Below are 16,566 nucleotides of genomic sequence, written 5' to 3'. Positions count from 1 at the left end.
ACAGTGAAACCTAGATGAACTTACTGTTGCACAGAGATGCTTTAGGGAAACCTGGCCCTGGTTATAAGAGCCGGTCAGAGAAGATACCTGCTGCTGCTGCTTTCGAGACTTTATAATAGCGGTTCACACTTAGCCTCGGATGACTCCCCCGTGGCATTTTTGTACTCGCACCAAAAGATAATGTCAATTTTAGAGCCCTGACACTATGAAACCTGAACTCCCTGCAGCCTTGCAGTAATGTGCAAGATCATGTCTTGCTGAATTAGGTTTTATGCTTAAATAATACAACATATGACATATATCATTCATTTTGAGTTTTCCCCAAAATAAATGAAACGTAGTGATACGGCGCCTGAAACAACACAAAGACATTGCAGTTGTATTAGAGCAATGGATATTTGTGAATGGGGCGGTGGGCAGACCCTTGTGTCCACCATTCCTCTCTAATTGGGTGCAACAGATTCAATATAAACGTCACGGCCTTCCATATAATCCTGCCCATTAAAATAAGAACCACCATTACTGAACTCTAATGTAATAAATGTTATGAATGCAAACAGTTCTGAATGTCAAATGTCATTTTTCATGGCCACCCAAGTTTCTTCATGTTATGAAACATTTAGGAAGGTTCACAGAGGATTATCAGAATCCCACAGTGCTTTTCTCCATTTTACACACACAGAAATGGTAAGAGTGGAGGTATGGTCGCAGAATTTAAAAAGGGAATGCATTACCAACAACTGGGGTGGTGATGGTGTGTCTTTTAAACTGAAACATGACTTTGCCACAAAAACAAAAAAGTGCTTTGTCTGGTAGAGTCTAACCAATATAGGATTAGGACCAGTATTTGGGTTTGTTTTTTTTTATATAGATAAAAATAGAAAACAGTGAACATTATTTGCAGCTTGCAGACACCAGTGTGTATTAGAGCAAATGGCATTTTCCATCCCTCTTTTTCAGTGAGCTACTATTAAAGCTAAATCAAAGCACTTCCATAATAATAAAGTAACTCCCTTTTTGGGCACTAAAAAGGACGCTCTCGTTCTCAGACATGTTTGGTCTTCTGTTATTTTGTGTTAGCGAACATCACGTTGCTATAACACTGATATGATGGTACGACACTTTTTGATGAATCACATAGATTTTATACCAGTGCCATTCTGGACTATATGGTATCGTACAGCTCATTTAATATGATGCTGATTTTTATATCAATGACTATTTGAGAATAATGAATTGGTAATTTCATCTTGATGTAACTGTTAAATGCCTGTTCAGGCTACATCTCATGTTTTTTTCCAGTGACACCTGACCTGAATAAAAGAATAAATAAATAGAATAAACATGAATAAAAATATTAAAGATATTGATGACAATTTAAAACATTTCTAAATCAGCTTAGCAATAACAGAATTTAAAATGCCTTATTGAGTGTCGTGAAAACAGCATATGAAATTTCATATGAGATTAAAGTGGTTCAGTATAGTACAGTATGGCGCAAAGTGTAGCAAACAATGCAGTATAGTGGGGGAGGAGGAGGGGGGTATTTGTGTGTTAATTGTTGTGTTAATTGTTGTGTGTGCATGGTTTAAATAAATAGGTTTGTTTTATTTTATTATATTAAAAATGAACAGGTAAATCTAATTAAATGAACAGGGACTATTTTCTAGCACTGAACACATGTATTAATACTTGTTTTAATACTTTTGCATAATGTTCGTCTTAATGGAGAAATTACACTAAGCCAATGTGTGAATGTGTTAAAACCCTTTTTAGAAGTGCATTTATTTGGCCCCCACAGATTGTCTCGTATCAACACCTGAAAATAAAAACTAGCTTTAATGCTTTTTAAACCAAGCCTGACGTGGTAGGTAAGAGTACCACATTTTAGAGTGAAAAAGCAGAACTCATATATATTAATTCATTCTCCTCATGCTGTAACTTTAGTCGTGCCTCGTGGAAATGTCTATTCCTGTGGTTGGTTATCCAAGAGACAACACAAAAAGACACTTTAGATCATTTCATCAAATTTCATGACATGGAGAAAAATACAACAAGACAAATATTATTTTTAAGGTTATGACAGTTGACAGTAACTGTGATATATGAAGTGCGATGTGTGAGTTAGAAACTTCTTCGGTTCTCAAATAGAGCAAGGAGTCTTCCAGAGGAAACAGCTTTAAGGATGAAGTGTTCCTTCAATCTATTTTGAGTGCAAGTTGGTTCATTTAATATGCTGGAAAATCACATTTTCTATGCTGGTCCGCAGCATAAAAGTCAAAGAGAGGAAGCTTTAGAATTCCAAATATAGACTGAGGTGGATTTTGTCTTTAATGTCTCATTTCTGTTATTTCAGTGGGATCAAATGGTAATATTTCACTAGAGCAGGAGTCGGTAAACATTACAGCAAATATGTACATTGGATAGGCTGGAATGCCTCTTCAAATGTAGGTTTTGGTGAACTTCACAATCTTAAAAGATCTCCTCCAGTAAAGAAAAGCTTATAGTTAATTGTGAGGCAGTGATGTCTGTGCAAACATAAAAATGTTTCTTCCCCACCCCGACTCTTTAGGGAAGACAGCAAGGGGAAAAACTGTAAATCTCTCATATGCAAGACATTCAACAGTTTAGTCACCCTTTGAAATTTGCCTTGATGAGCAGTAATTGCTGTGCAGACCCTTCCATCTTTTGCACACTTTCATGTCCCCTCAGTGGGTCTTGAATCATGGCATCTCGTGGTCTCCTAAACGACCCTTGGAGTGTCTGAAAAGACCACCAAAAGTGCAAAACTTTGGCACCCAAGAAAGTCCTATGGTGTGCCCATTAAATCATCTAACCCTATTCCCATCTCAATATAGCCACGTATTTTGGAACAAGATAAATATTTGACCAATATATACTGTAGGTGTAGCTCTGGGCTCAGGCCAAAAACACCACTGTCAAAACATGAGTGAAAGAGAAGCATTCACAAGTCGCTGATTATTGCAGGTGCTGTGTCTCCGATAAGGCAGGATATTGATTTTATTAGAGTGGCAGAACTCTAATTACCTCCTGAACAAAACAGCCAGCACTGACCTAAAGCCATGAAGTCGGTCTTTGTATTTTGACTGCTTATTGATACAAATTAGGTCCTTACAAATAACATCTAGAAAATATTCCTGGTGTTTGCCTTCTTGAAATCTGCTGGCCGAAGCACTGTTTGCTAATGAAAAAGAAAAATAATTGCAGACTAAATGTCCTTGGTCTCCAAAGAAACGTTGCCTACATTCAGAGCTTTTCCTTCAATTACAAACTATTTCAAATACATCACATATAATGTGGAAAAAATAAACACTGATAATTTGTTGAGAGATAATTTTGAAATGTTTACGGTATCTCAGTTACATAATGCCTTTTGGGTTGAGGTCCAATTGGAGAGACACTGCTGGCTTTCATTAGCAGCAGGCATTTTTCTCCATCATATTGAGCGATGCTGCCAGAAATCTGTGCTTCTGAAAACATTGCAGAGCCCTGCCAACAAGTAACCCCCCCTCACGCCCCCTTCCCATTCCCGGCGCAGCCAGAGCGGGGCCAGTTTGCTGAAAGGCAGCACAGGCAGTGTGGCACTTCTCCAAGCCTGGCCACTTTGGAAATCGCCACACGCAAGTGCTGGCCTCCCTGACGGTGGCGTGATGGGGTCACCTCTGGGGCCTGGGGTGTGTAAACACACATGACCCAAGACAAACTTTCACAATTCCGCCAGGTGTGCAAACAAGAGGCCGCAAAAATACCCGGAAAAGTCTGACCATGCAAAAACAATATAAGTGCCTCTGATGAACTCCTACAAATACAGGGGGAGAGGCAGAAAGGCTGACTGAACCTGGGTGGAACTGTTGTCAGAGCATGTTAGCGCTGCACATACAAATTCGTCACGTATTAGAGAATCAGAGAGTCTGATGGGTTTGACGAAAGGCTTACCTGTCCTGATTGGTCACCAATGTGGAGCTCATCCAGCCCACCCAGTCAGCTGAGAAAACCCTCATCTTCACAGAAAAAGAGAAACAGGAAAAGCATACTTTTTTTTTTCATTTTTATTCTTTTTTTAGAAGGGTAGATTAAATCTGAGCGCGTCTACTTTTTGCCTCGTCTCTAAAATTCTAGCTCAGTAAACCTCCCCAAGTGGCCAATGGTCTCCTTTAATGCCTTAAGCCTTTATAGTGTTTTTTCTTCCACGGCCTGCACTACAGATCCAATCCACCCTGTCCTGATCCATTGTCTCCTGGGCCAGTGAGTCCTGGAGCTGACCTTTGTGGGGAGTCTTCCAGGCACCACATGTTGGTTTTGTGTTCATATGAACTCTACTCGCTTGAGCTGTTGGGCCTATGGCACCAAGTCTGAAGGACACAGCAAAACAAGGATTTAACTGCAACCAGATGCAGCAATGTCCTCCCATATCATCTGTTATGCTTTGTGTCAGATCTTCCTCAGATAGCCACACTGCCAGTTGAAGGGGACATGTGTTTGTTTGCCAGGGACTATCGAAGCACTGCAGCATATTCCCCAATATGTTTTAATTCTGGCTGCCAGTTAATGCCCGACCGTAAACGTAACATCTGGATTTGGTGAATGTGTTTCTTTTTAATTGGTTATTCCAGAATTATTCATTAACGACACACGGTGTAACGACAAACAGATAATTCTCTTTAAACTGCCGTAAATCTTTGCCATCACAACATGCAATTTGAGCCGACCAATTTCTACTTATAATGATATCATTGTTACAGCTTACCTCCGCTCACCCCTACTGCTAGACATTGAGTGAGCACGTAGCAGCCTGCTGGTTATACTATTAGCAACACAGATGAGAGATGTCTGCATGTCTGTAAAGTCAACCTGTAATTATCATGGCGGTATATCCCCAGGCAAGAGACTAAGTCAGATTTATAGATTTATTCTGTCTTCAAATTAGCATCATGCCTCGGATTCCAGCATTTCATCTCACAGGCTGCAGGAATGTTTTGAGAGTAAGAAAAGGGAGTCATTGTAATTCACAGCTACACATCCCAAAACCACCAACTGCAAAATAGGGCTGTAGAGGCAACATTATGTGAGTGTCGAGTTCAAAGCACACATATTAGAAACCTCATTTAACTGTGGCTGTACCCTTCAAAAGTTTGGATCAGTTTAAGGCTGCGGGGATAAAAAGGGTTTGTAGCTTTGTGCATCGTTTGGAAATAAAGACGGCGCTCTTACAGCAGGCAGAAACGTACGAGGAAAATGAAACTGCATTAGGCTCTTTTTGCCAGTTTAGATCTCATGAATGATTTTTCATGCTGCATGCAAATATGTTGCTACCACAAGGCTCCATTCACAGATGGCACCAACTATCAACATCAAAAACATGCACTGCATGTCACGCTTTGTGTGTTTGTGTTTGAACACGTGCAGATGTTTACTTTGGGTTTTTAATCCTAGATTTGGACAAACCATATCAGTATATTTTTAGATTGACACCACTGAATTACTAATGACCTTATAAGGTAGTGTTAATAGTAGCAAATTTGTTTCAAACATGAAAAACAAGACATCCTAGTGGTAACTTTTTAACTGTATTTACTCTTGGTACACTGCTACATAATTTAACTTGCAAATCTTATTTGTTTACATATAATATAAAGATTTCCTGTCGCACACTTTGTTGCATGGACTCTTTCTAACTTTCTTGCTGTCGCTTAAAACCTGCTTTGAGTTACAACAAAGCATATTGGAACGTGTTTCGTGCTGTCTATACTGTAATATATGCATTCCTGTGTATTCCACTACGCTCTTAAATAAGCGAAATTCCTACATGTATTATAATCATAACATGATAGGTGCTTTCTGTTTGAAGTGAAGTGTTTTCTCCACGAGGAGTAAATACATTCCTCAGTTGGCTTGTCCTGGATTAATCTCTGCTGACTCAGAAGGAGGATTGCATACCTACCAAACATCTAATAGACAATGCCCCGGGGGTTACCGCTGTGCACGTACAGTCGGCTTTGTGTGGAGAACAATGTTTACAGTTCAGCCCAGTCCTTGGGGTAGAAACACAGACACTCATTTGTACTGGGTTTCAGCAGACTTTAGCATAATACTGTCAGCAAGACGGAAACATTAATCTTACAAGAGATGCAGGTGATAAATATCACCTTTTAAATCCCGAAACCGAAACAGTGCTCATTGTTCTACTGTTTTATTGTTAATAAAATAGGAAAATGTGTACAATCCTAAACACCATGACAGCGTTCTTTTTGTCGTTATAAATCTAGGTTAGCATGGCTTTGGAGTAGCCCCATATGATTTGAATTTGATATTCTGATATAAATAAGATGTAAGGCCATAAACTATGGTACAGTTGTGTGATTATCCTAAGACAATGCCGCCAGTGAACTCTGGGAGCTGGCCTGTGTGCCTGTGCTCCAGGCTGTATTATGACTGGTTCAAGTCAGCGTCCTGCTCGTACATCTTTCTAAAATTATACACCACAAGGAAGAAAAGCGGCCACTTCTAACAATGTCAAAAATTCAGATTTAGACCTCCCTACGCCTCCCCCCGTTTTTTTTTTTTTGTTTTTTTTTATCTTGTTATTGTCTTACACGGGGACTGAAAGACGAGTCACAGCGTTATGAAATCATGTGATGAGGGCAATTATCCATCACAAAAGCCCCACAAAAATAAAAAAGAAAAAAATAACCCACCGGCTGGAGAAGACAACAGAGCCTTTTGTTTGCTGCATTGTCAGTGACACAGCACCGAACTCCTCCTCATAATAGCTTGTTTCTCTAGAGCACTGTCTGCCTTTATCAGGCACACTTTGTTCTCCTCAACAAGTAAACTGAGTTTGTGAGAGTCATAATCGGCAGCTCATCTGAAAGCTCATTCAGGTTGGGATTGGCTGTTGTCACCCCCAGATTTGAGTCACGGCCAGCGCAGAGTTAATTTATTCTTCCTAGCGCACGAGATGAATGACACACAGTCATTTCTGTTATTGACATTTGCCTGGAGTGACGACATCATGTGACCGGGGGCGTCATGTGACTCCCGGGCCTTGTTGCCGTACAGTTGTATCATCGGTGCATTGTAATTATAATGCTGACTTAGCAGTTCAGCCACTTGAACTCTGTCAACCTTGGCCTTAGCAGCAATAGTAAAATCTCTCAGCTGTTGACAACTGACCACACAATGACAGGGTTTCAGGCGGCCGCAACTATACTGTACCGGTCTCAGTGGACGCGGACTGTAGAGAAAATCTGAATAGAGTAGAAGCAGGAGCATCACCAAGGTCCTCAGTCATGGTCTTTGGTCTGAAGAAGCTGCTGTAAGTTTCATTTCAGGCCTCAGCGGCAGGACCTGTCCTCACCTTTAACACAGCATGGCATATATAAACCAGACAGCAGGATTTGTGGAGGACCAGTATGCTTTTCATACAAAAAGCACCATGAAGTTTCACAGAGGTGGAGAAATAGCGGGAGACTGGTATGCACGCCAGAGTAAGGAAGATATATATAAGTCAAACTCCATCTACTTAGCACACAAATTAAACCAACTTGTCAGTGAACATTTAGAAATCATCGCTTGGGTCTCAGCGGGCCTCGCTGTTTGAACTGCAGTGTAGGTAGGCACTGTTTATCCTGGACTGGCCCTTGATTAAAATGAGGAATGGAAGAAGGGGGGAAAAAAAGAAGAAATGGCTCAGTCTCTCGGTGGTCAGCCACAGCCTCCTCATCGCAGCCTCCACCAGTGATCTGACTTTCTCCTTTTTTGCAATTTTATGTAATCACAACTCCAAGAGCTATTTTTAATGTGTGTTTAGGTTGTGCGCGCGCCATTCGATATTAAACATTTCCCCTTATTACTTAAAGGCCGACTTTATTTTCCCTCATAGCTGTGACTCCAAAAACAGCTGTCCAGACACCACAAGAAAGGTCCTTAAGTCACTGGAAGATGTAGATACCGCTGCTGGACTCCAAAAGAAAAATATCTACTTTTCATTAAGATTATACCATACCGTACTTCACCAAACAATTCACAAAGAACATCAACATCCTCTTGGCGAAACGGCGTGATAGATTAAGTTTTTCACTTCCATGAGTTTTGGATCCCGTTGAAGCGAACCTCTGCGTGGCGCTCGCTTTATTCTGTTGCTTCAGGTCACCGTTCTGCCTCAGCAGCAGCGTAAGGGGATATTTACGTTCACACCAGTGGCGCGGTGGCCAACAGAAGCTGATTGCAAGTGGTGTTTGTTTCCAACGAAAGCACGTTAATTCGGGCCCGGCCGCAGTGTAAACTACCTTGGCGTTTTACAGATGTCGCCTGTTAAAGTGAATCACTGTACCTGCCTGTTTGCCCGACCGGGCCGTTCTGATGCCTCGCCAGAGAGAGTACACAACACGAGCCAACGGGGCTATTAATAAGCCCTTCCTTTTCTAATACTGTAATCCGTCCGTGTGTGTAATGTCTTGCTCCGGGCTAATTATGTCACGTCATTTTTAGCTTTCGCGACGAGACGAATACAGACAGCCTCTGCCGGAGTTCATTTTAACCCATCTTAGGTATCATTATCCCCCAATATTTTTCAGAAATAATTTTCTTTGAAAACAGTCATCTGCGAAGGTCATCTGCTGTGACAGAGTGAGGAAACAGCAGCACTGCATTACACACATGCTGCGTTAATAGCATGTGTCGTTTTTTAAGCGCGCTCCAACACACGATACCTCTATTATGTGTCTGCGAGAGCTTGTGATAACAAAGCGAGTCCATTTGAAGGTGTGTGGTCCTGAGTGGTAGAAGAGGGAAAGTGTCTGGCAGGGTGGGCCATCAACCACAGTCCTCAGGGCAGACCTTGGCCAGAGCTCAGAGTATGGCCAAGCTCTTCAGCGCCGCACACAAGTATAGCAAGCTTAGTGTACGGCCACCAGTGGAGAACCAGTAATGAATGAAATATTATATTCCACATTATATTTCAGCCTTTAACATTATTACCTGCACATAAAATCTCTCTCTTTTTTTTTTTTGACAGCAAGATGTACGAATGTTACAGAATAAAGCTTCAAACTGTTAGCACACCCCCAAGCGACGAGGTATAGTTAAGTATTTCCTTTTACTGCATTTATACATAGGCCTGGATGTGCAAAATATATAAATATATATATAAAAACAGTGTTTTTATGAGCTCTAAATACCAGCATGGATGGGTTTTGCCGTGTTTGGCTCTTCTCTCGTCAACATAATTTCCAAAGAAAAATTCTTCCAATCAAGCCGACTTAAATCCGAAGAATAGCTTTTCAAGTGAGCTTTGCTGAACTGCACAAAGTTCCAAAAACAATTCTTATACCAACAAAGTCAGAACCTTTCATTTGGATGTCTTCTGGATTTGATCTAGAGGGAGTTAAATCTTCAGATTTGAAGACCAGCAGTTTCAGTGCTGGAAAAGTGCACAGTGGTTTTTCATAAGGTGTGTGAACCTCTGACCTGACAGCGAGATGGGCCGACTTCAACGAATCTTTGCTGCTGTATCGGGGGGGAGGCGGGCATCTGCAAAGTTGAAATCTGTGCAGCCCGGACAGAATTCATGCAAGATATATCACACTACAGCATCATCACAGTTCAGATTTTCGCCATCACGGTTGTTTATCACATGCCGTGCCACCCAAGAAGTTATGTTTCCTGCCATGTGAGTGGGGCTTGACATTTATGCTTTACTTTTCGTTCCATGTTTTAGATTCAATCACGATGTGCAAATTATATCCCCATCAAACTGCATGCAATTTACTGTGGCTCAGCAGCACTCGGTGGTGCTGGACTCTGTCCTAAAGTTTAATACTTCTGACGGAAAAGCATCCATTTGCAGTAACCCTAAAAATGTTTATACATAACCTTAAATATTATTCTTGAAATACTTAAAGTATCGAGCACTAAACTGATCCAGATCTGCAAGCGTCTGTCTTTGCTGCTGCACTGCTGTGATCTGAAACTTAGAACGTCTAACAACTGCAGAAGGCTGCTTCTGGGGGTTTTAAATATTTTCTATTTCGAGTGAATGTAAACTGCACGGATGACACGATCGATTAAATCTCGCCACGGAAACAGGTACTGTCTGTGATAGTCGGTGTGTTTGCAGGATCTGAATGGCCCTTCCCTAAGGATACTGTAACATGCGCTGCAACTCAAGAGGCATGTTCTTGTTTTAGACAGCAAATATTTACAAAGCACCGCGCCAAGGAAAATGTTTCGCTGTACGAAAATAAGGTCGGTGGCAAAGACTTGTGGAAATGCTGTTGTGCCTCTCGGGGAGGGGGAGTGGTGTTATAATTTATGTTTGACATATTAGTAGTAGTATTTGAAACAAAAAGGGCTCAGACTCAATTGCTAGAATATGACAGTATGCTTAGTTTTTACACAGTAGTGTTAATTGATTTGTTGACTGTGTGTTTAGGTCTTTTTTTGAGATACAGTGATACATTTGTTTATTGTGGACTTTGGCTTTGATCTAAATTTTTCATGACTGTTGCTTAAGCATGGTATTTAAATGCTATTTTATATGTTTTTTTAAAAACACCCAAATTTTAATGTGCTGTCTATTTTTAATATAGTATTTAAAAGCAGACTGTTAAATAAAAAAAACACTTATTCTAATTTGTTTCTAAAATGTGTATCTGTGTGTATAGAGAGTGATTTTCTCCTGCCAAACCAGGAGCAGTATGGATACATTACAATCGACACATACATTATTAGCAGGGCCTGAATTATATATTATTTTTCTTAAATCACAAGTAGCATGAACAACCCACAGAACCCAGTGTCATTGGATCATTGGAGCTTCTTTGTATCATTTCTATTAAGAAACACCCCCAATAATCTTCACTCACAACAAGAGTATTTTCCATAGTAGCTGGACGTAGTATCTCTTAATATGTTTATTGCTTCTTTTTGTTTCTTTGTAGGTTTAATGAATGAATGTGGTGAGCCACATAAATAAAAGTTGACTGTTCTCCAGTGTGTATTGGCACAGGTAACAATGCCTAGGTAGAATATTAAAAGAAACTGTCACATAAAAGCAAAATTACCTACATGAATGGCTATCATCTCATAAATTATAAGCATTTGATAGGTTTATTCTAACGGCTAATTAAAGGGAGAACGTTTCAACTGGCAAAAACAACTCCTAAGACAGAAAGACAAAAGGCTGAGGAGCTGCTCGACTCTTTGCTGCTTAGTCACACATGCCTGCTGGCAAATGAAAGAATGATTAAGATACTGTTAACACTTTCAACCTGACTGAACTGCCAGCTTCATTCCACACATTCCTCTGCTTCTCCTCTAACACCCCGTCTGCGTTTTTGTGATGTGTTGTAACAAACACCTGTGATCAGGGATCAAAAGACAAACCGTGCTGAGATGTGCGAGGGTGTGGGAATCGGTGTGTGTGTGTGTGTGTGTGGGGAGCGTGTGATGATTCACTGTTAATTGTCGAGACCTGCCTGCTCTGCGCTACAGGTTGGCAGGCCGTTCTTGGCAGGGTGATAGTATGTGTGTGTCTCCTGTTAGAAGACATCTCTTTTACAGAAAAGACAGGTGGCCATGATCTATGGCCTCTTACGGGAATCGCCCCCCTGACTGCTGCTTCAGTGAGAGCCAATGAAAAAGCTTGGATGCATACATGCACAAACACGGCTATTACGGTAATAACGCGGTGACATAACTACTGTTTGTGACACAGCAACGTGCAAGGAGTGAGAAAGAACAAATTCAGGCTGCACCGAGACGACTCTTCAGAAACGCTCCTCGGTAAATAAGCAGAGCGTCACACCACCTCCGCTTTCCCTTCACACACATGCGCTCGTCCAGCTTTTTCCTCTCTTCCCCAATTCTTTCTGTTGCAGACAAACACACGCGCGTACACACCCAGTCTCACACCACCACCAGCCAGCCAGCCATTCACTCCTCACTCACACCCTCAAATCTTACCAAGCTGAGCTCTCCCTGCTCAGAGGCAGACAGGAGCAGCACGGCAGCCTGCTAAAGGAGTTGAGGGAAGGAGCAGCAGTGTCAGGGAGAGAGAGAGTTTGAGGAGAGAGAGTGAGGAGGGAGGGGGATGAAAGAGTGAAGGGAGACCAACCCAAGAGAGAGCACTGCTCCCCATATGCTGAGGAGGCATGGGCGGTTGAACAAGCTGCCCCCACTGAAGCCTCCTGACTCATGGGAGCGTCAGACCCCGATCCCCAGAGAGCCTGGAAATGCTGCCGAACCACGCGCAAGAGAGGAGGGGAGCCAGAGAGTAGAGGAAAAAAAAGTCCAAGGAGAGGAGAGGGAAGAAAGCCACAACGGTAGGCTGTCCCAACTCAACTGCTGTGCCGTGATGACGTCAGAGGGCATGTGACCCAGGCTCTCCAGTGACGGCACATGGAGGGCAGGAAAGAGACGAGTTTTAAAGCTGGTGCCTTTTGGGTTGTGTGAGGGCTCTGCTCGCCTCCCAAACAACCACAGAACCACAGACGTGCGGCTCGGGGTTGGTGTTTGAGGGCAACCTGGAGTGTAAATGGTTAATCGTCGCGGGCCAGCACCAGTCACAAGGACGGCGCTAAGCGAGTAAGTACGTTCCAACCACACTCGCCAAGCAAGCAAGTCCGACACCATCTGATCTATCCGCAAAGGCGATATTTGTCTCTGCAATTTTTTTTTTCCTCTATAAAACCAGACCTGGTTGTTACTTGTGGTCATCCAAATAGTTGATACGTAAAAGCATGTCTTGTGGATGGCTTTTCCATTTTTTTTTCTTCATGACATGCTGCGTGCTCTTGGTTTAGGACGTGTCAAGGGTCAAGGAAACCACAGAAGAACAAAAGTGGGGCTTGCTGCAACCAGAGGCAGCTATGGCATCTAACAGCCTTTTCAGCACAGTGACACCATGTCAGCAAAACTTCTTCTGGGGTGAGTACCACTTTCCTGCTCCCTGTTGTGTCTGGATTGGGTTGGGGGGCTCGGGTCACAGGAAGGACTTGGGGTCAGGTGGTGAGGCTTGGGTGGTGGAATTAATGGGGTTCGAGGAAAGCGGGCGAAGATGTTGGAACTGGTCTGATGTTTTGGGTCCAGACGAGTGGAGGGGATCAGCTGAGGTCATGGAGGACCCCGCTGTCAAGGTCCAAGCTTTTGTGGCGGACAAAACACCCAACTATCATCAAGGCTTTTTCTCTTTTTTCTTTGTGCACCCAAAAAAAAAACAACAAGAAAAGAAAATCTGCCCATAGAGATTCCAGTATTTATTCTATGTGATGTTTATAAATATTTTCCAAAGAGGGAGATGATATGTTTGTGCAACATACCCTTAGATTTACAAAGCGATGCCATTGCGGAACCAAAAACAAAGGCACGGGTGATATTTTTGACAGACGTAAACAGACGCTGCACAAGGGAGTTTACAGTGGAGCATTGGAACAAGATGTGGGGGGATTACTGGGCTGTGTGTGTTGGGCGCCTGTGCTTGCGCATAGAGAAGAAGTATTGATTAGTTTGCCAAGAAAGATCTGTAATCGCTTCCTGAAATTGTTTAGTTGCGCTGCTGTCGTTAATTAATCGGTGTCGATTTCTGCAGGCTCCAGGGAGCATTTACTCGACAGACATAAATCCAGATTGAACACGAAGTTGATCCATGCTGACTTCCTTTCTATGAATTCGGTGCTTAAGTCTGTAATGATTAATGTAAACGTATCACAGTGATTGTGTTTGACTTTATTCACTTCTACACAAACGGATAAAAAGATGAAATGTCTTTCGTGTGTGTAAGAAGCTCTTAATTTGCACTTTTACAACCAAAGAAATAATTACGTTATTCTTAATGTGATGATCTAATATCTAATAATATATATTCTTAATATCATATCTTCCAAATAAATACAAGATTGTGCCTCCTTCCTGAAGTGGATCTATATGGAAGTAGAAGCAAAACAAATCCAAAAACCTGTGAACGGTAGCAGTGACAACCTAATGATTTTCAACTACCTGTGAAGGCCAGCTTGCGTTCTCCAGGCTGCAGCCTGTGTTTTGGGTTTGCTCTATTGTACTGTGACAGCTTCTTTACACAGTCTAATTCAATCAGCAAAATAAATGGTTTACAAGATGAATTTTCAAATTTAAACAAACATTTTCCTTCCCTTGCGACACAAGAAATAGACAGGCTCAGCTTAATAGACGACCTCCTCCTCTCCCCCCCCCCCCCCAACCCGCCGCCCTCCTGCCTCCCGCTCCGGTCCATAGCCTCCCGCTCGTCTTGTCCAAATCAAATGTTTAAAAGATGTTTTTAAGAAGTCGCTCGGTGGTCAGACACAGCTGTTCTTCTGGGCTCCTGCTCCGCACAGAAGCAGGGTGGCTCCTAATACACTCTGAAAGCTGGGAGAGAGTGAGCGTCTTCTACCAATCACCACCACCTATTACCATGTTAACCTCCTGACCTTTCGCCGTGTCTCGGGGGGGGAGGGCGGTGGAGGGGGTCGGAGCGCAGGAGAAGGAGAGGAGAGGAGCAGCAGTGCAGGAAATTGAAAGCACGCCGTGGGAGAGGCAGACGGTGAAGAGAGAAGAGCAGATGTGTGCAGATGCTCAGGTAGAGAAGACACCCCATAAGGATGATAATCCCTGATCAGTTCTCAGACATCAAGGTTTGCTGATTGATGCCGTGCCACGCCTCATTGACTTTGCCCCTGTTTATGAACATCTGGGTAGTAAATCTGTCAGTGCAACCACAAAAAGCCCCCCTGACGGCACGGTGTGATTTTGCAAGACCACCAGTTTTTTCTGTTGTATTTATAATTCTGAATAAATAAATGTAGTGTACTGTGCTGCATCTGAACTGGCAAAAAATTAGGAATGGCACCCTGGATATTTTTTTGCTTTAGCCAAACAAAAAAAGGAAGGGGAAAAAGTAACGTTGAACTCATTTGACTTGCATAAGAACGTAAAACGTGGATTTTGTGGCATAAATATTTACATCTGTAAGCATCCTTATCAGTTCCTGTGAACTTAAAATGCATGAAGTGGATATAAAGAGAGCTGGAGCGTTGACTTTTGTTGATTTTACATATTTTCTTCAAGTCCCCCCGCTCCCGTGTTTCTCCTGGATCATTTTGCCCAGCGTCAGCCGGTTTGCCGAGAGCACAAAATACTGTTTTTGTAGTTAGAAAGCCACATTACTCCATCCGTCTGTATATTTGTGTTCATTAAGGACATTTTTAATTTAGAGTCGAGCCTACATTCCCGTGCAGCGATAAATTGAGCTGACTTGAGGGAACGGGCAAATATTCCAAATTAAAGTAGAGGGGGCTCATTAAAATTTGTCTTGGCATTTACATGAGGCAATTTTAATTTAATTGCTTTGAATACATTTTTTTTATAACTCCTCATACTGGCAGATCAGATGGAGAGGGCAGAATAATCTTCAACATGTGTGGCACCCACTCAGCCACCGTGCCTCTCCGGGGAACATTTAAGTGCCTCTTTTCTCTATTACAAACTTAATTACATATAGACAATTAAGTCATGGGAGCAATTATCGTTCGGCAAAGCCGTGCAGTCGCAGTCGAGAGGGGGGGGAAAAGGAGTGCTTACACACAGACGGACCCGAATCAACAACATCAAAAGAAAGAAAGCGGGGACGATGTGAGTAAATATCTGAAAACTCCAGGCGGAAAACTTTCCCCCCCGAAGAAAATCTCGGATAATTTGCAGGGAAACCGTATATATGTATTTGAGAAAGGGAGCTTCTGTTGCATAAGTGTTGCCTTAGATCTAACCACAGGCCTGCTTCTTGGAGACGTCTTAAAAGTGAACCAGACATCCCACCGCACCACCACCACCACCTCCCACCCGTTCGCCTCACCCCTCCCACCCCCTCATCCACCCGTGGAGAGACGTGAAGCCCACTCATCAATAGGTAATTTGAAAATGCCGGGGGATGGAGTGGGGGGAGGACGATGTGAGGGCTTCACTGGCTGCTACTGTGCAGCGGAGACTCTTCCCTTAACTCCAGGCTCAAAGGAACTCTATTTAGCATCGCTTAATTGTACCTCTGAGGCAAACATGCTATTTAATCCCAGCAGGGTCATATTGATGGAGTAAAATAGCGCTGTTTGTGTTTGCGAGCTGCGCCAGCTATTAGAACTTATTAGTGCTGATGGTTTACATTAGCCTACATGATTCCTCGGGGTAATCAGGGAGTGTTAATGTGATCGGGGTTTAATCAAAGATAGATTAATTGGTGTGTAATTCTCTCAAATGTACTGTGAATGTGAGGCTGATTGTGCCCAAAAATAGACTTTAGGCTGTTATTAAAGTCTAAATGAAAGCGTCGTGGGAATAACGTAAGCTGTGATTTTTACGGTCTGAAAATCGAGTGTGATGTGAAAGTTGTGGAGAGTTTTCTGTCATTTTAAAAAATAATAAAGGGTTGATATACTTTACTAAAGGGGAACGAACGTTGAGAAAGCCTCTGCTGCTTTCTGAAATTATAAATGCGGTGTCTTTGCTGTGAATCGCTGTGCTTTGTGGTCTCGATGTGGT

At 42.4% G+C, this 16,566-nt stretch overlaps 1 protein-coding gene across 4 annotated transcripts in view; it reads left to right on the top strand.

The window, feature by feature from the left end:
* runx2b (RUNX family transcription factor 2b) overlaps nucleotides 1–16,566 on the top strand; it is a 124,378-nt gene that overhangs the window by 73,728 nt on the left and 34,084 nt on the right. For 2 of the 4 annotated variants that reach the window (XM_085431387.1, XM_085431382.1), the window contains exons 1-2: nucleotides 11,702–12,606; nucleotides 12,825–12,948. The exons of 1 other annotated variant lie outside the window; for it this stretch is intronic. In XM_085431387.1, the coding sequence (XP_085287513.1) occupies nucleotides 12,891–12,948 (58 nt within the window). In that variant the 5' untranslated portion in view covers nucleotides 11,702–12,606; nucleotides 12,825–12,890. Of the gene's footprint in view, nucleotides 1–11,701; nucleotides 12,607–12,824; nucleotides 12,949–16,566 lie in introns of those variants that run through there. One more of the 4 variants, XM_085431384.1, reaches the window with a different exon arrangement.

The sequence above is a fragment of the Copadichromis virginalis genome, linkage group LG15 (genome assembly GCF_057382275.1).
Source record: "Copadichromis virginalis isolate Kocher_CV1m ecotype Utaka linkage group LG15, C_Virginalis_male_GT1.1, whole genome shotgun sequence".
Lineage (NCBI taxonomy): Eukaryota > Metazoa > Chordata > Actinopteri > Cichliformes > Cichlidae > Copadichromis > Copadichromis virginalis.
This window is presented reverse-complemented; position numbering and strand designations above follow the sequence as displayed.